This window comes from Gopherus evgoodei, chromosome 5, assembly GCF_007399415.2.
Source record: "Gopherus evgoodei ecotype Sinaloan lineage chromosome 5, rGopEvg1_v1.p, whole genome shotgun sequence".
NCBI lineage: Eukaryota > Metazoa > Chordata > Testudines > Testudinidae > Gopherus > Gopherus evgoodei.
In genome coordinates this window covers 89631555-89658913 of record NC_044326.1, presented here as the reverse complement: position 1 = coordinate 89658913, position 27359 = coordinate 89631555, and the positions used below count along the sequence as shown (strand labels likewise).

At 39.4% G+C, this 27359-nt stretch overlaps 1 protein-coding gene across 3 annotated transcripts; it reads left to right on the top strand.

Annotated features, from left to right (window-relative positions):
• USP38 (ubiquitin specific peptidase 38) lies at positions 1–27359 on the top strand. Of its 3 annotated transcripts, XM_030563701.1 has the most exons (10): positions 5–981; positions 3006–3141; positions 8779–8908; positions 9170–9271; positions 10439–10597; positions 13271–13464; positions 14222–14315; positions 17465–17571; positions 19018–20380; positions 26298–27359. In XM_030563701.1, the coding sequence occupies exons 1-10, from the start codon at positions 297–299 to the stop codon at positions 26457–26459; spliced, it is 3132 nt and encodes a 1043-aa protein (XP_030419561.1). In that variant the 5' UTR covers positions 5–296; the 3' UTR covers positions 26460–27359. The 3 variants fall into 3 exon arrangements, with proteins under 3 accessions (XP_030419563.1, XP_030419561.1, XP_030419564.1); XM_030563703.1 differs by lacking the exon at positions 10439–10597 and having other exon boundaries at positions 1–981; XM_030563704.1 differs by lacking the exons at positions 5–981; positions 3006–3141 and adding an exon at positions 7601–7815.

Here is a 27359-nt window from a genome sequence, read left to right as displayed (position 1 = left end):
GATTGGGCAGCGCAGCGGCAATGACGACGCAAGCATAGGCAGGATGGCGCATGCGCGTTGCTAGGGCCCTTAGCCGTGTCCCTCTTACTTCCTGCCTGCGCCTCTCTGCTTCCGGGTCAGCGCGGAGCGTGTATGTTTCTCGTCAGGGCCTCCGAGCCGGGGAGCCCGACGCCGGCCCGATGCTGAACAGCCGCCGCGCAGGCGGGAGCGGCTGCCCCGGGGCTTAGGGAGGGATCCGGGGAGCGGGCGGCCCCGGGTGCGGTCTGGGCCTGGTAGATGCGGCCCCGGCGCCCGCCATGGACAAGATCCTGGAGGGGCTGGTGAGCTCGTCGCACCCGCTGCCGGTGAAGCGGGTGATCGTGCGGCGGGTGGTGGAGTCGGCGGAGACGCCGTTGAGCCAGGCCCAGTGCCGGGCCATGTTCGCGCTCAGCACCCGGCTCATCCTGCAGGGGCCCGACTCCTTCCAGCGGCAGGTGGGGCGGCAGGTGCTGGAGGCCTACGCCCGCTTCCACCGCGACGAGTTCGAGGCCTTCTTCAACCGCGGCCTGGTGCTGGGGCTGCTGCAGCGCGGCTACGGGGGGCTGGGCAGCCGCGACCCCGCCATCCTGGACTACGTCCAGGCCGGGCTGCGCCTCATCATCAGCTGCCCCTCGGTGCTGGAGCTCTTCGCGCTGCTGCAGGTAGAGGCGCTGCGGATGGTGTGTGAGCGGCCCGCGCCCCCGCTCTGCGCCCGCCTGTGCCAGCTGCTGGGCGACTTCCCGCAGTGCCTGCCCCGCGGCAGGAAGCTCTCGCTCGCTTTCTGCCAGCAGCTGGTGCGCAGCATTGCCCATTTCCAGAGCCAGGGCAGCCGGGAGTCCGAGCTGCGTCTTTATGTTTCCCAAGTCACCCAGGTCAGCGGCCTCCTGCGCAGCATCTGGAAGGCCGAGCCCGACACGCTGTTGCCTTCTTTGCAGGAGCTCTTCGCCGTTATCTCCTCCACAGGTGAGAGCTGAGCTGTGTAGGAGGATTGGGTTGGGGCATGGGCACAGCAGGAAACTGGAATGGTAACACACAATCTATTTGCCCAGTGCTGGCACCATAGGGATGTTGGGTTTTGCCTGGTGGTGCCATGATAGGCCTCAGATACCTGGTATTACCAGCCCTAAATGTTCAGAAATCATGAGTCAGGATCACCAAAAATCACGAGTGGGTTTAAAATCATGAGATTTTGTAAAAATTAATAGATGTGGTGTTCTTTTTATTTGCCTTCTGCTTTTTGAGCCTTTAGGGGAGGGGTAGGCAACCTATGGCACAGGTGCTGAAGGCGGCACGGGTGCTGATTTTCAGTGGCACTCACACTGCATGGGTTCTGGCCTTGTCCGGGGGGCTCTGCATTTTAATTTAATTGAAGCTTCTTAAACATTTTGAAACCTTATTTACTTTACATACAACAATAGTTTAGTTATATATTATAGACTTACAGAAAGAGACCTTCTAAAAATGTTAAAATGTATTACTGGCACACGAAACCTTACATCAGAGTGAATAAATGAAGACTCAGCACACCAATTCTGAAAGGTTGCCGACCCCTGCTTTAGGGTGACTGGGGTCACATTTTGAAGCTTTCTCCACAGCAGCGAGGACTAGAAACTTACTTTTTCTTTAAGAATGAAGGCAGAAATCATCACACATCTCCTTGGCTCCAGGAGCAGGGGCTTTAAGGAAAATAATAATTATCATGACTCATGACAAAATCGTGAGTTGGCAACACTGGATACTGCAGTAATGGACCCACTTATTAAAATGAACAGATTGCCCATGGAAAGTGGTCTGCCCTAGAATAATGGAGTCTGTAGGGCAGGTGGTCATAGCAAAGGTGGGGGGGGGAAATAAGAGGATCTCTTACGAAGTGACCAGTAGAATGAATGTGGAGAAGCAGTAATGTGCGCACATGTGCTTGTGTTTGGGATTTGGTCATGTATCCAGATGACAGCCTCTAAGATAAAAAGTTTGTGGTCATCCTCTTCCCAGAATTTTAAAAGGAAACTCCTTTTCCCTAGCATACACACCCCCTCTTAGAAATGTAACATTGCTATGGTCAATATGGCTTGGTGTATTGTGGTTTTGGTTTTTTTTATACTATGGGTAAAAGTTGTTAATTGTAAACTGTTTTTCAGCAAAGTGACTTAACTTTTAACAATTTGTTACCTCTCACACGTCAGTTTAGGATGGAAAGTGTTAATACTCATCTCAAGATATGCCTTCAGTCCCAGTTTTGCTTAAGGTTTCTGATAGCTAAGATCATAAAGCTGTTCAGAGCATTGTGCAAATGCTCATCAGAAAGCTTGACACATACAAAGTATTATACATACATACATTAAAGCTATATATTAGTGGGTGAAGTTCAGTGATTTGTATTATGTAGGAGATCAAACTAGATGATCATAATGATCTCCTCTGTCCTTAAGGTCTATAAACTTAATGCAATGCTCTTTTAATGAGCTTGCATATTGGCTCACATGCGGAGGTTGTGTTTGCAACTGAAAGTTCTAGAACCTTGATATTTTAAGAGTCTATTTATTTTTGCAGAAACTGGTGTGGCCACCAGAGAAGTGGTGATACAACATATTGCAGAGTATCAGCTAAACCTGACTCTTAACTATTAACGCCCGGTGCAACAAATCCTCATTTAAACTAGTTCTGTGGCTTATTCTTGGATTAAAGAGCATGATTCAATTGTCTTAGCCTGTCAAAATAAATTAGGCCGTAAATGTTGTGTTGAGCAACATGTCACTTTCCTGCATATATCTATCGGGGAAATGAATAAATATTCTCACAGGGTCAGTGTTTCCTCCACTCAAATGTTAGTTTCAATTTTATTTTTATCTTGGTACATGCTGAAGTAACTTGTGCAGGTCATGGCAGCAAGTTTAACAGTTTACAGAAACACTTATCTAGGATAGGAGTAAAACATAGCTGTGTCCGTGTTTTTGTTTCTTACAAGATGTCATGTTCAACTATTATAGATACTTCATTTGAGCCTTCTGTTGCACTGGCAAGCCTTGTGCAGCATATCCCATTACAGATGATTACAGTACTCATCAGGAGCCTTACCACAGATCCAAATGTAAAAGATGCAAGTATGACTCAAGCACTCTGCAGGTACTGTTTCTCATTGAAAAGGGGGATAAGCCTTTTTCTAATTCATGTCTTTTGTAAAGTTATTTGCCACTTAAATTCCATAAAAATCTAAACTGAAAATCTAAGAATCTTATATTGCACTACCTGGAACTTTAAATGAATTTGTATTTCTAATGCCACAGATATGTCACCATCAAGTTTTCAGTGAAATGTTGTTGCCTTATTCACTAATGTGGCCTGATCATACTTGGCCATGGCAAAATCAAGAGGAGGGTAAAATGTCAGCTGGAAATTGAGAGGAAGCTTGGAATTTTAGATTTGGGGGAAAGAAGCTAAACCTGTGAACCTCACAGGGCATAGGCCTCATTTTCATGGATTCAGCCTCTTTTAGATGCATTGCTGCTTTCTCTTTCCCAATTCCATCTGTGTCCTGTCCTCTTTTGAGGAGGACAGACAGTTTGGAGGATGAGTTATTTGACTTCCACTGTGATATTCTGTTGAAAATTCATGAAGATTTGAAGTGGGCTGCTCCTGGCTTCATCTTCAAGTTTCCAAATACTGTTCAGCTGGAGTTGACTGGGTATTGTAGCAATGGAGGGAGGAAGGAAGGATGTCATGAATCATTTTCCCACCGGGTTTCTTCTCACCAGTTTAAGCACTGGGGATCCTCATGACTATAAATGTCAACATGCCATGTTACTGAATTGCAGACTTGGTTAGTAGCTACAGAAATGTAAATGGTGATCTAGAAAACTGCCAGAACTAGAGAAGGGCTTCTTTAGCTCTTGAAGAAAATAGTCCTCTGAATGTGTTCTTTCACAAGGTCTAACCCAGCAGCTCTTGTTATTGAGAGTGAATAGACTAGAAAGACACCGAACTATGGGCATGTCTAAAATCCTTCTTATTTTAGCTATAAGAGAACTAATGTGAAGTGCTTTTTTTCTGAAAACACTTGAATTTGATACTTACCTTCATATTAATTATTTTCAGTCCTTCTGGTTTATTTGTCTATATCTTTAACCATAAATTCAAGTGAGTGCTATTTTGAGGAATCTGATTAATATGGCTTAATTGCCTTCTTCCATATGAAGACATGAGGTTTCAGGGATTGATTCACTTTAGTTTGGGTGCTTGGATTTCATGTGTACACGTGTACACACACACACACACACACACACACACACACACACACACACACACACACACACACACACACACACACACACACACACACACACACACACTTATTGAGAGCCAGTGTGCTGATTTTCAGTTTTTAAACGAACCTGACTGCACTTCTGCTGTGCTTGTAAAAGCAAGTCACTTTCAAATAAAAATGTGTCCAATCTAAAACTGACAGCCAGAAAATTCAGAGTTAAAATAAGAAGCTTCTTTAGGAGCACTAATAGTTTGCCAGCACTGTGCTAGGAGATTATAACTTCCATATTATGCCTAGGTATTACATCTCTTAGAATCACCTGTTGTTTGAGCAGTGCTTGAACACAATGTGATGGTGTAGTAATACTTTGAGAATTGTCTTTGCATATTTCTATTTGTGGAATAGGCACTACTGACCTCTGGTAAGCTAAGAAGTAGTACCTGTCAGGGTTGCACGATCACTCTCTTTAACAGCATGAACATTTGGTACTTTAAGAGCTGCCTCATTTAATTCCTTTAGGTAATTAGCTGTATATCTAGACACTTTGTCAAGAGAATTATAAGCCTGCTCCTCCATCCCCCTTCTGCTGCTGCTTCTGTAGTCTCCTTTCTCCCTTCTGTTCCTCTCCCTTGTTACTGCCAACCAGCACTGGCTTCTCTTCCTCTTCCACACCTTTAGCCAGCATTTGATATCTTCTCTGACTTTAAAGGGCGAGGAGGTGTAGTGAATGATCTAGAGAAATCTCCTGAATATCAGAATGCTATTGGAAAGTCCTCAGCATCTAAGGACTGTGTTGCTGCCTCATTTTTATCACCACCAGATAATGTAGAATTCTGTGAACATTTGGGACACATGGCAGAATCTTTAGAGCTGGAGATTAGTAATGTAGGAAAAGTCTCATTGCTTCTTCGATGCCACAGAAATCAAGAATAAAGAGGAAATTACTCTCCTGTTGAGGATTACTAGACCTATCCCAGGACATGTAGCTGCTCCCAGCATCAGCTCCAGTGTGCTCAGAGAAGGCTGAGTGCCTGTATCAAGTACCTCAGCAAGGGCTCTAGCACTGTTTTGACCTCCCCACCTATGGATCCTTGGCTAGAGAGAAGGTCAAGGGCTCTAAACATGACAATACCTTCCCTGTGGGAAAGGATGTGGAAAAAGTTGAATTTTGCAGGATTCTGCTACTATGGGAATTTACCAACTTTTAAGCAGTGATGCTTTGGTCCCAGTTTTGGGGCTGAATGCCTCTTTTATGCTATCAGCCTGGTGTGAATAAAAAAAAATAGTGAATGGTACTGTTGCAGAGGGAAATACAGTGTCCAAATCTGCTTTCTGTGCATGCTATGATACTTATGACACCCCTGTATGGACAGGGTTATTCTTGGCTGAAGCCTTCTGGGTTCACAATGGAAGGCATAGAGCTGGATTGAAGGATTTCTCCTCTGAAGCAGGGTGTGTTTGTAGGGGGAGATCTGTTCATCTTAAAAGGAAGACAAGATCCTTAGGGTCTTGAAAATGAGACACCAGATCCACTGAGGGGCTGCTGAGGCTGCCTCATCTTGGTCAGAGGAAGAGTAACATTACATCATCCTTGTTTCTGATACCAGACATACCTATCATCTCCTGGCTTCTGTCTCTTTAGGTGGGTGGGGGTGCGAACCTTAACAACAGAACAGATTAAATAGCTTTGAATTGGTTCTAACATTTGTCTTCATCTACCAGTCCTCTGCTTTGACATTTGCCTGGGAGCCTAGTAGGGCAAGTCTGCACTGCCTTCTTTCAAGGAGGCTTTTTTATTTAAGTAGCATGGAGGAAGCCTGTCACAAAAAATGTGAATATATAGAGACAGCTCTGAACTATATTTACTGATAAGCAATATCATTAATGTGGTAATGCTGATGGAGTTTTTTATTTTAAAGAAAAATTATGTCTGGTCTACACTAGAAAATTAGATCAGTTTAACTACATCACTCAGGTGTTAAAAATCCACCCCAAGTGACATAATTAATTCAACCTAACTCCTGGCATAGACCCTGCTAGGTCAATGGAAGAATTGTTTGCTGCTGTAGCATTTCTAGTGTAGACAAGTGCTATAGTGTAGAGTAAGGTGTAGATATTAAGTTGGACACCATACAAATACATAACCTCAGTATTGTCTGTCTTCTCAACTGCAGATGGGAAGCTCAGGTTTCAGGCTTTGTCATTTCTGTTCCCCCCATCCCTCCAGGGAGAAGTGAGAAGTCAAGAGTTGGGCAATATATGCTTACATATTCTCTTTATCTTAGTGCCTGAGAGCATATACTTTGCCCTTTCAGTGCATGTTTATAAGCTTTATGAACAGCATACTGTGTGTGCTGCAGCCAGTTTTCAGGTGTTAAAGTATCTGAAGTAACTTCTCACACCTTGGACACTAAACTTCAGCCAAATTTGATTTTTTATTATTACTGTGTAAACTCTTGAAAATGGCTTATAAATTAAATGGTAGGTGTTGTTAATTAAGATCTGTTATAATTTGACATTCATTTTTTGTTCTACAATTATAGTGCAGGATCTTGTTTTAGTTTATTACAGCTGATCTAATATAGAATCATAAAATAGGATTGGCAGAGATCTCAAGGGGTCATCTAATCCAGTCCCCTGCGTGCATGGCAAGATGGAATATTAGCTAGACCATTCTTGACAGGTGTGTTTGGTCCTCTGTTGTAAAAAGTACTACTTCACTGAGTGTACTGCTGTTGAAAGTATGGGATATCTATGACTCCATGTTTATGTGCACTAATAACTCTCCAGTGTTTGGTTTGCAAACTGGGAGAATATATGTAAATATTAAAATTACATTTTGAACCATACTTTGTTAGTATTTGAAAGCTCATACTATCTAGAGAAGAGGTAGCGTAAAGCCTTAACCACTGTGCAGCACACTATGTAAAATACATTCTGACTGGTTTAGAATATGTTGTCAAATGTAGAGCTAATACAGAGCAAGCGTATGAAGTTAACCTCATTGACAGTGAATGATTACAAGAGCAAAATTTCTTTTCATTAAGGGGGCAAATCCATATTACAAGGAGTAGTCACCCATTTGAGAAAAAAATTAGGAGAGAAGTGAGGAAGTGTGCCTTTAACATTCCCCTCTGCGTTTCCCACCACAAAAAAAACCCCATGTTGCAGTGATCTTCCATCTGGCCAGAGGGAGGGGTGCTCAAGAGCAGTAGAAAAATGTATCTTCCTTTTAGTTACCATAGAGTAAGGTTCCTCAGAGTATAAGATCTGAATTTTAATCTTTCAGGAGGCAGTGCATTATAATGATCCTAGACCACAGTTATTTTAATCAATGTAGCTGTTCTCACCATGTTTTGTATCCTTAATTTCCAGTGAAAATAATCTAATTCACAATTCCTTTAGAAAAGATCTTGATTTAGAAGAACATACATTACTTACCTACTTTTTCATTACTCCATTAGTCTTTATCACACTACCCAGATGCTGCCAAACTCCTTTGCACATCTTCTCTCCACCGTTTGTGACTACACCTGGTAAGACACATTAGCACACAGGCAGCATATAGCTGAAATAAGGCTGCAAAGAACACTGTCTTTATGACACTTATTTTACTTTCTGTGGTAAAGTGTGCAGCCATCCTCAATTTTCCCATTCTTTGTCTACTTAGAGGGAGTCTGGTTTCCTGTAACTCAGAAGCACATGAGGTCACAAGGACTATCTGTGAATTTTGAATCTTAATTCAACATGGATGCAATTTGGGTGTGGTTTTAGGGTACATCTACGCTTTTGGCAGTGTGTAGATTACTGACACTGCGTGCCCAGCTAGCTTGAGTATAAACAGCAGTATAGAGAGTGAGCCTTGGTGAGTGGAGTGTCCTGTACACCAGAACCCCCAGGGTATATACTCTGCTTGGGCTCTCTGTGTGCCCAAGCTGTGTCTCCCATGTCTGCACTGCCATTTTTAGCAGTGTAATATCCTGCTGCTCCCTCAGGACCTTTCCCTGCATTATGTAGCTACTCACTACAGTGGCAGGTATGGCACAGCCTGTTTTCCATTGCAGCATGTAGCTGCATGTATCGTGCCTGAACTCTGTGCCACTATAAGATGTAGCCTCAGTAACAAGCTGGAAGAGAGTGATTCCTTCAGTACAATCAGTTTGCTTTCTTTTCTCTCTTAAAATGAACTTCAACCATAAACTGACTGAGATCATTATGCTAACAGGAATAGTTTTTGCAAAAAACATATGTTCATAATTGTATGTCAAATTTACAATTTTATGTGTGTATTTTAACAATGCATAGTTCCTTATGTAACTAAGTAGGGAGTTGATCTTGTCTTTTTTTAACCCTCAACCCCCACCCCAACTTGCTTTGTTTAGACCCTTGTGTAACTCGTGTGATTAAATAAGTAATATAAATGTATGTAGAATACCTGAGATCAGAAAAACAGTTGAAATATCGTTAATTTGTTTTTGTCCTTTTGCTTCACCCTTCAGAATGATAGACTGGCTGTCCTGGCCCCTGGCTCAGCATGTGGAGACATGGGTGATTGCGTTGCTGAAAGGACTAGCTGCAGTCCAGAAATTCACTATTCTCATCGATGTTACTTTACTTAAGATAGAACTGGTATGTGGGATAATAATGTTGTGATGGGGATTTGTTTAATTTCTGTGCAGCTGCAGAGCATGCTTTTATGCCACAATATATTATGCCTTTATACCCAGTGTAGTAGAGTATAAATGTCTCTTGTAGACGTTGGTTATAGCATAGCAAACATGTCTTATTCAAAATATTCTTTGTAAACCTGGAAGTTATTTCTGCTTATTTTAAGAGTCTTCATTCTTTTTAGACTTGCTCAAGTAAATGACTGACTTGTTTTTATTTAAGGTTTTTAATCGACTTTGGTTTCCGCTTGTGAGGCCTGGTGCTCTGGCTGTCCTTTCTCACATGTTGCTTAGTTTTCAGCATTCTCCAGAGGCTTTTCACTTGGTAAGTAATTAAATTGTGAGTGTCTTCAGCTGTTTTGTTAAAGTGGGCCAACCTGTAATATTTATGGTGTGGTTCCAAGTGGAAATGACTAAAATTGGTGATTAGGGTTTCATGTTTATTTCAGTGCTTCTGGACAAAATTTATTCTGTTCACAAGTCAACAGATTTTATAACTTCTGGCCCTGAAAACTCAATCTGTGATTCATGTAAGGTTTTTACTGCTATGTGCATAAAGAATCTGCAGGCCAAACTCTGTTCTTAGCTACTCTTTTGTCATCTTTTTCTTAAGTGGTATGACTGACGAAACTTTGGGCAGAATTTGGCCTCCAGTGATTGGTAAACGATGTTGAAGGAAGGGGGAGAGTCCAGACTTCACTGCCAGTTGTATCATCCTTGACTAACCATGGATAGCAGCCCCAGACGTAAAAACTTCCATTACTAAAATGATTGAGATGTAGGATACATATAGGTGGAAAAATGTATAAGAATGAGCATGTAAAAAATAATACCCTTAAGATCATAGATATGGTATTCATCAATCAAAAAATTTTTAATGTATCGCCTAAAATAGATACATCTTTTATTGCTAAAATGATTTTCTGAAATGTGGAGATGCTCCAGAATGCCTGCTTTTAAAGCTTCAAAACTTGAAACAAATGTGCTTAAGAGGAGACTGAAAAATAAACAATTCTGTTTAAAAATGTAGGGTGGGCTGGGATAGAATAGTGGTGTATTTTTTCTGATGAATATTTTCCAGCTATCTAATGCAGGGGTAGGCAACCTATGGCACATGTGCCAAAGGTGGCACGCAAGCTGATTTTTTTCAGTGGCACTCTCACTGCCCGAGTCCCGGCCACCAGTCCAGAGGGCTCTACATTTTAATTTAATTTAATTTTAAATGAAACTTCTTAAACATTTTCAAAACCTTATTTATTTTAATATATAACTAAACTATTGTATGTATAGACTTATAGAAAGAGACCTTCTAAAAAGGTTAAGATACATTACTGGCACTTGAAACCTTAATTTAGAGCACACCATTTCTGAAAGGTTGCTGATCTCTGATCTAATGTATTGAATAGTAAAAGTTCTTTTCTTAAAGATCCAAAATAGGAGCTGTAATTGTTGTAACTCATTTTTTGTTTGTTTTGTTTGTTTGTTTATGTAGCTTGTTCCACATGTGGTCAACTTGGTTCACTCCTTTAAAAACAATGGCTTGCCTTCCAGTGCAGCTTTCTTAGTGCAGCTGACTGAGTTGATACACTGTATGATGTATCATTATTCGGGATTTCCAGAACTCTATGAACCTATTCTGGAAGCTATTAAGGTACTGTAATGTGAATGCTAAAGGAATGCTTTCTTTGAGATATGAAACCTTTGATCTAATACTTAAGTATTGATTGTAGAGGACTAGTAAAGATGAAAGTAATTAGGGGTAGGCAACCTATGGCACTCGTGCCAAAGGTGGCACACTGATTTTTTTTCAGTGGCACTCACACTGTCCGGGTCCTGGCCATCGGTTCGGGGTGCTCTACATTTTAATTTAATTTTAAGCGAAGCTTCTTAAACATTTCAAAAACCTTATTTACTTTACATACAATAGTTTAGTTATATATTATAGACTTACAGAAAGAGACCTTCTAAAAAAGTTAAGATGTATTACTGGCACGCGAAACCTTAAATTAGAGTGAATAAATGAAGACTCAGCATACCACTTCTGAAAGTTAGCTGAACCCTGTATTAGCGTATGACCTGCAGATGTGCTTGTACAGGGAAAATTTTATCTTGAGCATTGTGTGCTAATAATTGTTTTAAATAAAAATGGCTGAAAATTATGAAGTAATTAAGACACAGGTGTTAAACAGGTTATTTTTTAACTCTTATTTTTCAAAATCTTTATCTGCTTATTTAGTTCCTTCCAGTTCACTTAACCATCTCTACACTCTTGTTCCAATATCAGAGTTGAGCATCTCATTGCAAACTCATACGGAAGAGCTACAAAACTGGGAGTCTCAAGTCTTCAATGCTGCTATTTATTATACCTCTCTAATACAACCCCATCTCCAGCACACAGAGACAGTTGCTCTTCAAGACCGAATGGATTGGGGTTTTAGTGGCTGTTATTTTTTAAATCTGGTATCTTATGTGTCTTCTCTTATGCGGACTGCTTCCTGTACTCTCGGGATAGGAAACACCAATTGGATATGCCTATTTCTAGCTTATTTTATTAGAAGCAAATCTAGGTTGAGGCTAGGGATTCCATTGAATCCTTTCCCTTTTGTATGTGTAAACACTTTCCCCCTGTGGTGGTGATGCATGTTTAAATGAAACGAGAAACTGCTCTGCCTCCAGAGCTCACTTAGTACCGTTCACAGTTATTGTTAAGGTGTTTAAGTTCAGCAACAGTGCTCAACGAACTGTGTGTGCCATCTCTGTGCCATTTTCAAACTTTACTTTACAGAAGCAGTGACTTAAATTTAAACCAAGTCAGCAAACTGGCTCTAAATCAACAGATTGCATAACTTTAAATTATCAAATGGAATCTCCAGAGTCTGATTTGAGCATTTTTTTTTGCTATTAAGGTTGGCTGAAAGTGCTTAGTGGAATGAGGTGTTGGGGGAAGGTGAAGCATGTTCATCTGGAGACTGAAGACTAGAGTAATTAAAATATGCAAGCCATGATAACTTTTTAAATTCTCATTTCTATTGCCCAGTCTCTGGACCCTGGGGGGTTAGCTTCCCTTTGACTATAATTCATTTATTTTCTTTTATATGAACTGTGTGCTATTTTACTTTAGACTTCACTCTTTCACAGTCATGCCTCAGTTTGTATTCACTTCTGGTATGTTAGATGGTGAAACATACTGCTGGCAGATTCCTCTTCCTCTCCCCCCCCCGCACCCTCCACCCCGAGGGACACAAACATGCCCAAGTAAGGGCCCAATCAGATGAAATGCCATTGTTGTGATCCAGTTTAACCCAATTACTCAACTTGGATTGATTATGGTACTGAAGAGAAGCACTGCAATCTGTTAGTTTCCACATGAAGATACAGAATGCGATTAAACAACAAGGCATTGATTGTCTCTCGAATATGGGGAATTGAATTGAAATACTAAATAGGCCCTAAAGAGATCAGGAAAGCAGTGACTGTTGACTGAAGAAAAAGGGAACTACTTATTATGGAGGAAGAATGAGTGTGCAATGTGAGAGGGTTCCTCATTTGCAAGTGGGTTTCAGTGTCCGTCTCACCTTTGAGGTTAATCTTAGGACAAGGGAGGAGTGTTAGCTAACAAATAAAGGCAAGATACCTTAGACACTTGTCTAAGATGCTTCAATTTGGATGCTTCTGTGGGTAGATCATTGTTATGCGTTCTTTACTTAAAATTCTGTATGTTTTCATGTTTTTGAGGTAAAGCGTATAATACAAATGATGTATTAAAGTATGTTGGTAGAAACCACTTTCAGATATAATTTGTATTGACAGCGCTGCAATTAATAAATAAGTATGTATGGACATATTCCTTCCTGTTTTGAGATAAAAAATCCATAGTCTTACACTTGAGTGTAAGTTTTTATTCATTTGAGTCTGGGATTCTAACTTGGCAGAACAGAGGATGTTCTGTTATGCTATTAACATGACACTTAAGAGGCAATTTTTGGTGGCAGAGAGAGCAGGAGCATGCAGATTAAAGGTGACCTCCAAAGCTATGGGTCTGCAGTATCATTAGAGTTGACAGAATGCTCCTTCAGGAGGAATTCATGTTGGCCATGCCACTCAGTATGAGCCTTTAATGACTGGCCAAACAATTGTATTGTCAGCAGTTTCAAAGGAAACTGCGTAACCCGTCTTCTAGGCTGCCAGGTGACCAGAACTGGAGGGGGGAATGCAAAATGGCAGGGAAGGGGAATATATGGAAGACTGTTCCTGGATGAAGTGTGTGTTGTAAAAACAAAGAAATATACTGCCAGTGGAGTTTAAATATGTTTCTCTCTTGTAGGAATTGCCCAAACCAAGTGAAGAGAAGATTAAGTTGATTCTCAATCAAAGTGCCTGGACTTCTCAATCCAGTTCATTGCCATCTTGTTTGTCTAGACTTTCTGGAAAATCTGAAACTGGGAAAACGGGTCTAGTTAACCTAGGAAATACATGTTATATGAACAGTGTTATTCAGGCACTTTTTATGGCCACAGAGTAAGTGTAAACCTTTTAGACCTTGGTATTCCATTGGCCTTTTAATAAATTGTATCTGTTACAAATTAATCCACGTTACATTTTGTGAAAGGCAAAATGATTAAAACTGTCCTGTGCTGCATATTTCCTAATAAAACCTTATAAGGTTCCCTGCATTTAATAGCTAATCGTGTACTGAGAGAGAACATACAGGAAAGAGTGTTAAAATACACTTCTGTCAGCCTACAGTTTTGGTGGTCATAAAAGTAAATTTCATATTTTATGTTCATTTGAGAGAAGTGTTAGTATCAAATTGTAGTGATGTACCCTGGTTAGTAGCAATTTAGTTGGTACTTGTCAGTTTCCTCAGTATCTAAAATTAAGTTAGGGCTGCAATATTGCATTCAAGCTCCAGGCCCAAGAGAAGTCTCTCCCCTCTCCCCCCCCAGCAGTGTTGAAGTTATTTGTGGTACTCTATTAAATATTGAGACTAACTATAATACTTTGTCTGCTCTAATGCTTTTGGTGTGCTCCTCCGTTCTTAAACTTTTTTTATTTAAACGGTTTTGCAAGAGGTCAACTCTTGTTCTAGAGTTATCTCTTTTTCTATTTAAAAAACAGAATTCTTAGAGAAACAACCACTGAGCATTTAAGCAGGTGTTATATATTTTGCCCTTCTTTGTCAATTTAATTCCATCCTCCTGGCATGAATGATACTTTGTTGCTGTCATTTTTGAAACTCTAATATCAAAACAAATTCTTGTCTTTGTCCGTTCAGTTTCAGGAGACATGTATTATCTTTGAATCTAAATGGGTGCAATTCACTAATGAGAAAATTACAGCATCTCTTTGCATTTTTGGCTCATACTCAGGTATGTGTTGGTCAACTTGATCTGCTTTTTTAAGACTAGCTGTAATACTCAAGACTGACAAGGCTTGATAGCGCAGAGGTGGTGCTTGGACTGGGAGAGATCAGGGTTTGTCTTGATGTGTAGATGTGATACTGAGACCTGTGAGGAGAATGAGTGTAAATTACCTCTATCTCTTAGTATCTAGTGCCACCAAATGAACAAATATTATTGATATGCTCAAGAAAGCCCATATGTTCTTTTCCTCAGTCAGGGAAATTTCATTGTGGCAGTCTTTTTGAGGTGAGATGAGGCTTAAGAAGGTGTATCTTAAGAAACTGTAACCGTAAAATAGACCCTAAATTATTTTAAACATTCAAACTGGGTAATGTAGCTTGCATAAGTAAAATCTAATGCTCTGTGCAGTGCAAATTAGTGATTATCTTCTTTAAATTCTCTTGCAGGTGAATTTTTAAAGAAACTTTGTTTTGGGTTTTTTACAGCAAATGACTTTTCTGATAGAGTAATGAGATAAGAAAATAGCTATATTCTTTCTGCCACTTATATAGTTAGTTTAAAAGCACATTACTTTAAGGTAAAGCAATATTGAGATAAATAGCAAAAGAAAGGAGGAACATGTCTTTTTGTCCTGAAGCATGGATGAAATGTACTGCAAACTTATTAATGATGAAAAGCTTAAAATATAGGGCTAAGATTTATAATCTCTTTAGTCTTATTCAATAGTTTTTCGTGCAAACAATAGAACATTGTTTAATTGTAACTTTTTTTGACCTGTAAAGAGCCTATGATTGAATTTTGATTTTTGTACTAAAGGCAGTTCTGCAGTATTCATGAACTATTTGCCTCTTACCCTACTATACAAAATTAGTTCTTTTTAGGGCTATCAATTTAATCACAGTTAAGTCGCGATGTTAACTAAAAAAAAATTAATCGTAATTTAAAAAAAAGAACTGCAATTAATTGCAGTTTTATTCTCACTGTTAAACAATAGAACACCAATTGAAATTTGAGAGGTTTGGGGTGCAGGAAGGGGTTCTGGGTTGGGGCGGGGGCGCAGGGGATTGGGGTGCGGACTTACCTCCAGCGACTCCTGGCCAGCAGTGCAGCCGGGGTGTAGAGGCAGGCTTCCTGCCTGTCCTGGCACCACAGACCGTGCTGCACTCCAGAAGTGGTCAGCAGCAAGTTCGGCTCCTATTTGGAGGAGTGCAAGTGGCTCCGTGCAGCTCTTGCCCACAGGCACCACCCCCTCTGCCCAGCTCCCATTGACCAGGGGCCAGCCAGTGGGAGTGCAGAGTCTGGTCAGGGGCAGTATGCAGAGCCCCATGGCCCACTGCCCAGAAGTTGGACCCATTCCGGGGTACAGTGTGGTGTCAGAGCAGGTAGGTACTAGCCTTCCTTAGCTGGGCAGCACCGCCAGCAGAACTTCTAACATCCCGGTTGGTGGTGCCGACCAGAGCCTCTGGGTCACTGAGCAAGTGTCTCACATGCTGCAACTCAGTACTAGGTCGTGACCCAACCTTTGAAAAACACTGCTGTAGTGCAACCTCTTTATCTTGTAAGTGCAACTTTCAAATTTTTTTGTTACATAACTGCACTCAAAAACAAAACTGTAAAATTTAGAGCCTATGAGTCCACTCAGTCCTACTTATTGTTCAGCCAACTGCTAAGACAAACAAGCTTGTTTACCTTTACGGAGCTGCCTGCTTGTTATTTACAATGTCACCTGAAAGTGAGAACAGGTGTTCGCATGGCATTTTTGCTGCCAGCATTGCAAGGTATTTGCATGCCAATTATGCTAAACATTCTTATGCTCCTTTGTGCTTCAGCCGCTGTTTCAGAGAACATGCTTCCATGCTGATGACACACGCTAAAAAAAATAATGCGTTCATTAAATTTGTGACTGAACTCCTTGGGGGAGAATTGTATGTCTGCTACTCTTTTACCTGCATTCTGCCATATATTTCATGTTATAGTTGTCTCGGATGATGACCCAGCACATGTTCGTTTTAAGAACACTTTCACTGCAGATTTCACAAAACGCAAAGAAGATACCAACATGAGATTTCTAAAGATAGCTACAGCACTCGACCCAAAATTTAAGAATCTGAAGTGCCTTCCAAAATCTGAGAGGGACGAAGTGTAGAGCATGTTTTCAGAAGTCTTAGAAGAGCAACACTGATGCAGAAACTACAGAACCCGAACCACCGCAAAAGAAAATCAACCTGCTGGTGGCATCTAGGGTGACCAGATGTTCTGACTTTATATGGACAGTCCCAATATTTGGGCTTTTTCTTACATAGACTCCTTTTACCACCCACCCCCTGTATCGATTGTTCACACTTGCTATTTGGTCACCATAGTGGCATCTGAATCAGATGATGAAAATAAACATGCAGCAGCTTGCACTGCTTGAATGGTTATCGAGCAGAACCCGTTATCAGCATAGACACATGTCCCTGGGAATGGTGGTTGAAGCATGAAGGAACATATGAATCTTTAGTGCATTTCGCACATAAATATCCTGTGACACCGGTTACAACAGTACCGTGCAAACGCCTGTTCTCACATTCAGGTGATACGGGTAAATAAGTGGGCAGCATTATCTCCTGCAAATGTAAACAAACTTGTTGTCTGAGTGACTTGCTGAACAAGTAGTAATACTGAGTGGACTTGTAGGCTCTGAAGTTTTATATTGTTTTGTTTTTAAATGCAGTTATTTTTTTGTACGTAATTTTACATTTGTAAGTTCAACTTTCGATAGAGATTGCACTAGAGTACTTGTATGAGGTGAATTGAAAAATGCAGTTTTTGTTTTTACAGTGCAAATATTTGTAATCAAAATAAAGTGAGCACTGAACACTTTGTAATTGAAAACAATATATTTGAAAATGTAGAAAATATCCAAACTGTTTTAAATAATTGTTTTTCTGTTATTGTTTTAACAGTGATTAATCATGCGATTAATTTTTTTAGTCTCTTGACAGCCCTAGTTCTTTTTCTAAAGAAATGTGGTGTTCCATATGTTAAATACTCTTCAGTTCTTTTAAAAGGAGTCAAAGTTCAGGTGTCAGAAAGGTGATGAGACAATTTAGCCAAGTTATTTAGTAAGACTTGAATATATTGCCTTATTGTTTTAATATTACTGCTGACAGAGGGAGGCATATGCACCTCGGATTTTCTTTGATGCTTCCAGGCCACCATGGTTTACTCCTAGATCCCAGCAAGACTGCTCAGAGTATCTCAGGTTTCTGCTAGACAGGTACAGTAATGATTAACTCAGTGGTAATCTTTAGGCTTGTAGAATGCTTAATTTTAATTGAGTGGTGATCTGATGATTAGAGTGCAAGATTGGGAGTCAAGATTTCTGGGTCCTATTCCTGACTCTCCTACTTAAGTCAGAGAGGAAGCTGTGTTAGTCTTGATCTGTAAAAATCGACAGAGTCTTGTGGCACCTTATAGACTAACAGACGTATTGGAGCATAAGCTTTCATGGGTGAATACCCATCGCATGCGTCTGACGAAGTGGGTATTCACCCACGAAAGCTTATGCTCCAGTACATCTGTTAATCTATAAGGTGCCACAGGACTCTGTCGCTTTCTGCTACTTAAGTGATGCATGATGTGTGTACCCATTAACTTTTTTGTGCCTCAGTATATCTGTCTACCTTCCTACCTCATAGGTGTTGTGGGTAGAGGTGGATGAAATTTTTCAGACAGATTTTGTTTTGTTTTGTTTTTTGTTGTGTTTGTTTTTTTGTTTTGTTTCAAAAAACAGTTTTGGTTGACTCTCAACTGTTTGAATTTGGCCTAATAGTTTTGGCCCAGGGCAAGTTTTTCAGGGACAGCAAACATGTACGTTTCTATCCATTCCCCTTGTGACCAGTGGTTGGGACACTCGTCTGGGATGTGGGAGATCTAGGTTTGAGTCCTGACTCTGGAACAGGGATTTGACCTCAAGAATAAGGCTATTGTTGGGTGGACCTCTGTTTCCCTGTTGAAGCTTACACTTTGTATAAACACTTGAATGCTCATTGGGCCAAGATGAGAGAATGAGAATAGCTCTATGCACTGTTGATTTAAGTACTCATTGAGAGGTAGGTGTTGTGGATTCAAATCTCTCCTCTGAATCAAGCAGAGATACTTGCCTCTCAGTGGGAAACTGCTCCAGATGTGCAGTACAGTGTTCCCAAAACGACACCTGTGGCCCTCCATGGTGTTTTTTTCCTCCTTATTTGCATTTTCATTTTACCTTTAGATTCCTTGGGAATGGGATCAACTTTGTAGCCATGGAAATGCTATGCATGCCATATGACACTATAAATAATACATTTTTAGCTTTCTTACTGAATCAGAAGTACAGAGCCATTCAATCAAAATGATATATATGTATTAAAATAAATAACAAATAGCATGTCTTTTGATTAGAATTTGGTGACATGAGTACGTACTTTCATATTCCAATTCTCAGACAAAACTATCTCCATACAGGGTTGTGTTGTAATAGGTATAATGTATTTGCTTTTCTGGCGGCATTCACAAAAGTATTGTTCATAATTTAAGCAACATCTAGCAAAGTTTCTTTTATTCTACTGTACATTGTTTAGTATAGATTGGGGGTGGAGGGGAATCCTAAGAGCTGTATAAAATGATATTCAGAAATATGTTTGGAAACAATGAATCTGTTGGATTTTTTTTTTTTTTCCAGACTGCATGAAGAGGAGAGAACCTTGAAAGCTTTGTCTTCAGCAAAGCCATCTGAGAATATGATGAGTAGTGAGTCCTTGGTACAGGAAACTGCCAACAAGGCACAAGTGTTTACTGAGGCACCTTGCACAGGAGATGAAGAAAGAACATTGATAGAGAAAATGTTTGGAGGGAAACTACAGACCAGTATATGCTGTTTGAACTGCAAAAGTACTTCTCAAAAAGAAGAAGCCTTCACAGATCTGTCGCTGGCATTTTGTCCTCCCACTTCCTTGGAAAATGTTGACATGCGAAGTATAACACATTCTTCTGAAGTGAAAGATGACTGCATGGTGCAAACTGGTATTGTAGCATCCAGTCCTGTTGAAGAATCAGCACTTGATACATCTCTGGCAGTAAGTGATGGCTGTGAAACAGTAATGAATGAAGGAATTCTGAAAGACCACCTTCCTGCTGAGTTGATCTCTGAGAATATTACAGATTCTGATCTGTACAGAGTTCAGGATACTAAGAATGTGTCTCAGAAGCCAGTAAGTGAAAATACTCCCTCAGTTACTGACTTACTAAATTATTTTCTGGCACCTGAGATTCTAAATGGAGACAACAAGTATTATTGTGAAAAATGTACCTCTCTACAGAATGCAGAGAAAATTATGCAAATCATGGAGGAACCGGAATACCTCATTCTCACTCTCCTCAGATTTTCATATGATCCAAAGTGTCATATAAGGCGCAAAATCCTGGACAATGTGTCTCTGCCACTTATTTTGGAACTACCAGTCAAAAGAACTGCATCCTCTTTAGGTGTAGTATCAAAGGGCTGGTCCGTGGACATTGAATTCTCTGACGCTGGAGAAAATCTTGCTAAAAAACTGAAGCCCTCAGCTGCTGAAGAAGCGTGCTGCCCAGAATTGGTACCTTATGTATTAAGTTCTGTTGTGGTGCACTCTGGTATATCCTCTGAAAGTGGGCATTATTATTCTTATGCCAGAAATATCACTGGTTCAGGGCCTTCCTTAGGGCTGTGCCAACAATCAAAAAATATGGCTTTAGCTTCCCATGGCAGCTTGTTGGCAGGGGAGATTTCCCGTGCAGTTATCGAAAATGATCTGGACGCTAATGAGATGTCAAAAGAGTGGTTTCTATTTAATGACAGCAGAGTGACATTTACCTCATTTCAGTCTGTCCAGAAAATTACCAGTAGGTTTCCAAAGGACACTGCTTATGTGCTGTTGTACAAAAAACAGAATTGTAGTAATGGTTTCAATGCCAATTCAGCAAATGGACTCTGGGTGAACGGAGACCCTCCTCTGCAGAAAGAGCTTATGGATGCTATTACAAAAGATAATAAACTGTATTTACAGGTAAGATGAGAACATAACTAATGTTCAGAGTGGCAGTCTCCTGAGGTCTGGCAAATGTGGATCAACTTGCTGTTTCTAAAACGGTTACTTCTAAACATTCTGGGGATTAATCTCAAAATTTTATAGCTCATAAATCCTGCTACCCTTATACTAGCAACTGATGGATTAAAATTACTAGTAGTAAAATTTTAATCAAATTTATTAGTACACAGCATTATGTGAACTATGTTTATATGAAGAACTTGCATGTTTTAATCTTGTTCTGTATTTTTAGGGTAGAGGTTCTCACACTGTCCTTTGACCACTGATGATCAATCCAGGATTGGATGGTCCAAAAAGTGCTGGTTCTTCTTATTGCTACCTGCTAAATTGCATTAAAAGAAGCTAAAAATATATTACACAGGAAAGTTAGGGAAATATTTGTGATACCAGTAAATATGATCCATGCTAGAGCGTTTCAGAACTGCTGTTTTTTGTGGGTTCACTGACTACTTGTATTGTACAGTAAAGTTTTATTATTTATAACCTTTTTGCAGTGGGTTAAATTATTTGTGTATAATCCTGCCTACCAAACCTAAACTGAAATTAGAAAAGTACAACTAACCCTCACTGTGAAGAACTATTATGGTACCTCCAGGTGCTGAAGAGAATTGTGGGTTTATGTTGTAACCTATTCTTGGCTTGCTATTTTCAGAACTTTGTGTGGTAAAGCATTACCACAAATTGACAGTCTTCGTTTACATGCTGATTGTTGTCTGCTCAGTAAGCACAGAGGAGTAGAATATAGCTTCTAAATGTCTTACCAACTATATCTCAGGCAGCTGTGACACTTTTTTGAATCAAGATTGTCCTTTCTTCTTCCATCAATCTGTTTACCTTTCTCCTTTAATTTGTTTCACAACAGTGAGGGGAAAAAATAAAATCTCTCTGATGGTAAATCCATAATTGGTACTTACTGAATAGTAAGTTACAGCTGCATAGTAACAATATGTAGGTAAAATGGAAATCCTTGATCTTGCATAGACATATTTATAAAAGCTTCTGGAAATCCAGGCCCACTGTTCTAGTCTGGGCTCCTAGCTGTACCTGACACAGTTACATTTGGAAGAAAGAAAATTAGTAGGAGGCTAATGACAAGTATTTATCGACTTTAATACAATCAGGGGGTCCTTTTCAGTTATAATTCCATGTCCTTCCTTCTCCAATTCAACAGAAAAAAGGGAAAAAATCTCTTAACTATAGCAGGTTACCAACAGAGCTTTTCAAAATAATGGAAGCAAAGGTGGGGCCTAACACTAAATACCAGCCAGAGTAGATGGACAAGGCCTTTGCCCACTCCCATTCAGGTATTTTCCTATTAAATCCAGTTCAACCATCAGCCCCAGTAGCAGGATGACAAAATTAAGCAGTGTGCTTTCTTAAGGCTTATAACATTGATAGGCAATAGTTTAACTCTGACAAAACAGACCAACCATGTGGGTATAGTCTACCTTAGCACATTTTGTTTCAAGATTTTTTGTTGACATGTAACTCTGAATTTTACAATTTTTAGTACAGGTATAGTTTGATAACAAATATTGTTTCTTTTGAGTGCTCAGAAGTGTGCTAGATGCTTCAGCAGCAAAGAATCCTGTGGCACTTTATAGACTAACAAACGTTTTGGAGCATGAGCTTTCGTGGGTGAATACCCACTTCGTCAGATGCATGTCACCCACGAAAGCTCATGCTCCAAAATGTCTGTTAGTCTATAAGGTGCCACAGGATTCTTTGCTGCTTTTACAGATCCAGACTAACACGGCTACCCCCCCTGATACTAGATGTTTCAGAGACTCAAATAAATCTGTCCTTGCTCTGTAGAGTTCACAATAGAAAGTAAAATATTTTACTAGTAAGATCATAATTTGACAACCTCTACAAGATTTATGGAAATTGACATAGAATTCCTGGACAAACTGCAACTGAGTTAAGTCTCAGGTCTCCAGACTTTTTCATTGGAGCAAAGCAGTGCTACAGCAGTAAGTGCGAAGATGTAACACAGTAAAACACAGGCCTTAGCACTTGCAAATTCCAGACTTTTAAGATATTGTAGCCATAACATTTTTATGTAACTGGAAATTTCCGTGTGAATGTAAAACTGCTCGCGGTGGAATGAAACTGCTATGACTCCCTTAGCTGGAAGTTTTCTAGCAGTCTGTGCAACTGAATCTTGCATTAAACAAGTTTGAAAATATTCTGCCACTGAGATGGAAGCTATCTAATCTGTGTCCTATGTATCTGTGGCACAGTGGTCCCAAACGCTGGCAATCGAGTGTGATAGAGTGGAAACTCTGTTCTAGTATCTTTAGAGAGGCTTTTAATTATGAAAATGAATACACTGAGCACCGTAGCCTGCTGTTCATTTGGTATTAAATTCATGGGTTTTTGACATTGTCCATACTTTCATTTTTGCTATGTCATAGATTTTTAATTTTGTCTACACAACTGCATCATAAAATTTTGGGGGAAGGGGAAGCAGGTGGTTTGGGCAGCTGGATGAGGGCAGTTTTCCTTACCTGCAGAGGTCTTGAGAGGCAGTATAGGATTGTGGGATAAACCCAATAGCTGCATGTTCTTGCTAAAATGATTAGCAGTTGACTAATTTCATTACGTTTACACTCATTTTTGTTTCAGAATTAACATGAGATCTTTGCTATTAAGTTCTATAGAACTTAATAGGGTTGGAATTTTATAGAACCCTACAGGTTACTCTTAAAAACTAATTTAATATGGAGTTATATCCTTTCTGTGAGGATTTTGAACCATGCTACAGGATTTCAGGCACTGAAAGCTCTTTGTAAACCTACTACTATAAACTGATGGCTAGATTGTGAATGCATATGAAAATCATATTTTGACAATCACCGAAATGATGGCTTTGAGCAGCGTTTTGTGTGCAAATAGAGTTTGGTGCATGTAAACTATCAGTTTTGCACACGGTCAGTAGTGTACAGATAGAAGCCGTATTAATGGCTCTTTTGAAACTTACCCTTTGAAATAGAGCAAATGTATTTTCATATCTTTACAATTTTTAGAGGTTATTTTACACTTTTATCCTTCGCTCAAACGTCAACCTCTCAATATTCAGTTGTGCTTTTTCATTAAGTTGTATCCTGTTGAGGACAAGATCATGTCCTTTCCTTGACAAAAACACGTTCTTCAATATTGAGTTTCCATCCATCTCAGACTAATGCCTAGGCTGCTAAATTCAGTGTAAGAGGACAGTGTACAGAAGGATTGAAGGATAACACTTCATTATCCTCTAAACTGTGAATATTCAAACTTGTCCATTTAAACCCAGGTCATGGTTTGAGTATATGTTGTCAAAAGTGATCTTACTTCAAAATTAAAAGGTTTGCTTAGGAACTTAGCTTCTGATTATCTGAAAGAGGAATTAAAGTAGTTATTTGTACTTAATTCGATATAGGATGTTAATATGTTAATTTTAAATAGGAAAGCAAGTAAATTGTGTCTGTCATTAAAATCTCATGGATTATTAAAATCTGGGAACAATTGCATTGAGACCTCTATATTGTCTGTCTCACTGGAAGCAGGAGGAGTATGTATTGATGACTTGCTCAACATAGAGCTCTATTCTCAAGCTGTAACATTCTTACATGTAGAATTTTGTGCCAATAGATTGTGTGACAGAAGAAAACAAACACTTAAAATTGCCATGACATAGTGAAGTGTTTTGTTGGAACATAAACCACATAGTACTTTTCTGTTTTTATTTTTTGCATTGATAACACTAGAAGAGATTTTATTAAGAGATACTTGTTTTGTGCCTCTAATTTTGTAGTACGTACATGTTACTTACATACATAGTATCAAAGGTTTTTTAGCACATGCTGTAGTAACTAAGCTATGAACATGAATGGAACTATTTTGCCCTGTTGTAGTTGCTGCTAAACAGTATCTCCCAAGATCATAGGTGGGAGTCTTTCTTGTAACTCTTCTGTACTCTTAATTGAAAATTGGTGCTCTGTTCTGGGGTTCCAGTTTGGTATGTCAGTCCCCTATACACAATTCACTTCATGGTCCTGCAGGCGATCATCGTACCTCTGCTGCTGCCAATAGTGTTTCCCAAGAAACACCACAGTGAAAGAGACACTTTGTTGATGATACACTGATGGAGCATTAGTGGTAAAGGCACAGTTTTGCTGGTGGCACAGGAATGGCAAACCACTAATTTCTTTTTATCCCCACTCCCTCCACAGCCACAGAGGGAAGGGAGGAAAATACCCGCAATGTAATACAATATGGATGAGATTTTTAAGTCAGTCATTTATGGTTCTCATGACTGTAACTTGCATTGTACATGTACTAAAGGACTTAAAGTTAATATGCCACTTGATATAGTGTTAACCTGCTCGCACAAGCAGTTTACGTTAAGCAGAGGCTTTGGGGGTTTTTGGGGGGAGAAGGAGGAATCTTTGTCCTAGCTGGAGCAGTTTAACTACCAGCTATATTATATACATGTCAAACTCAAATTATATAGGAACTTCATGCTTGTAGTTGACTGCCAAAATGCTGTCATACAAATTGTTAGCTATAAACATATATAATATAATTCAGAGCACATGGCTAGCCTAGAAGTTTTGCAATCTAAATTAGAGTTGCACATTTACTTCTGAATGTTTGGATAGCTAATCTATAGTAAATTTACAGCTCATAATGAGAAACTCCTATTACAACTAAATTGTATTAAAACAAAGGCTCTAGGAAGAGCATGTTGGAACCATTCCTTTAGTATCTCTCAGTAACACTTTAGCTAGAAGTTATGTGGAATTTAATATTTCCTATTAATTTTGGATTCCATTCTAGTCCTGTGACTGGATACAATTTACTGTTGTCACTCAGACATAGCCAGCATAAACTCTGCCTACTGATATTGACTGTCTTCAGATTCCAAAAGCAAAGTAAATCTGAATTAAGTAGGCCATTCAGTCCATGTTTAATGATGAAGGAGTGAGTTAAATAGCTTCAAATTTAAGGCTGCATTTTTTGGCAGTATGAGTAACTTAAACATGCACAAGCTACTCTTAGCATCTCAGAAATTACGTATACTGCACCTGTCTAACACTCGTATGATAGCGTAACACAAAGGATCCAAGTTTTTTAATCATTGGCTCTGTCCAGTGCTCTTGCGCTGTAAGGGTATAGGTGACTTGCAAAAGAAATTTTGAATTCCCTCAGCTTTAGCAAGATATGCTTAGTGGCCCCAATAGCTGGATAGAAGGAAGTTCCCTGGAACTTAGGTATTTTATTTTTTTGCAATATCCAGCCTAACTCTGATTCAGTATCTCAGCCTGCATGAGATTTGTAATATATAACTGACAGAGCTACCATGCAACAACTCTTTAAGAAAAACTTGGATAAACCATATTGAATGAATAGACACGAATACATCATCCATGTCTTTTGCCTTTTGCGCCAGAGCAATTCCAACATCCTGCAATGGTTTAGTGTCAAAGGTGTCAGTTGCAGCTAAAACAAATGGGCTTCATTTAGTTTTTGAACATGAGAAGTTCTGTAAAAGAGAGGCTCTGTACCATACTTCTAAACTTGAAGACAATCTCACCAAGATTTTATTTTCAGTCATCTTTGTTAGTCACTTAGGGCCAGATTCTCTTATCCTTGCTTGCGTTCAGTAATGCTTTGCCTTCTGAAATAGTCCCTGGATACTGGCCCACTGCAAGTTGAAAACAAAAAAGTAAAACAATTTAATAGAGAATCCATTGTATGGTTCACAGATTTCTTATTTTCCCTAGTTTATGTACCCAGTTCTTACTGAAGTGGCTTTTAAAACAAGTTTAGATACAAATACAATAAGTTTCAATTTGGGGAGTTTTTAACTGCCTTTATTCTTTTATTTCAGGAGCAAGAACTTAGTGCTCGAACGCAAGCACTACAAGCAGCCTCGACCTCATGCTCTTTTCGACCCAATGGATTTGATGACAATGATCCCCCAGGAAGCTGTGGACCGGCAGGGGGCGGGGGTGGGGGAGGATTCAGTACTATTGGTAGACTAGTGTTTTGAGGAAGACCTAGAATACATTGGTTCCAAAACTGCTCCCACTGCTGCTTAGGACTGGTTAAACCACTGAACTGCTTCAAATATCCTACCAAGCTTTTGTTTTTGAGACATAATCCTTGTTCAGAAAACAAATGTTAATTTTGTTTGTTTTGGTTTTATTTGAAATTAAATAAGTGCATCATGGAGAAAACTACCTCTTAAAAATTCTATCGTTTTAATAGCAAGATGTGCTTGGCCAAAAAAGAGAAGAGAAAAAAAAATGTAATCCCTAATGTTGCTGCATAAAATTTAATAAATGCAATTAAATCAGTTTGTACCATCCCAATCCATTGAATAAAGGAAGAGAGCTCATTCATAAGAGAGATGATTATTCAATAGTGGAATACTTTCAGGCGGGCATAATTGCATACATATTTTTTCCTTCATAAGTCTGGATATCTTAATGGTGACAGGGAGGATGCACCCTTATAATGAAGGCAATAACTTAAAATTTAAAACATGACCTGCTACAGTACTTTCCAGGGTAGGAATTATTCAGATTCAGTATATTTGCATTTTGAGTACAACTGTAAAAAGTCATTTATACACATTTGCTAAATCATTTTCAAGAAATGTGCATGGTCTTGTAGGAACAAAATTTTTAACTAGAAATTGCTAAATTTGTAGTATTCCTAATTGTTTTGAGGATTTTTAAATTATTTCAGGAAGTATATCTGCTCTGTATTTGAAAGGAGGAGGTTCTGTATGTGCCTTGCAGTACTGTAACTTAAATACAAAACTTTCTGAGGCTGTGGAAGAGTTAAAGAACAATGTTAGAAATTGTTTTGTGTTAATATTAGAAATTAATACATTTTTTGGAAAGTTATTAGATTTTTCCAGAAGTAAAATCTGATGGTTCTAAAA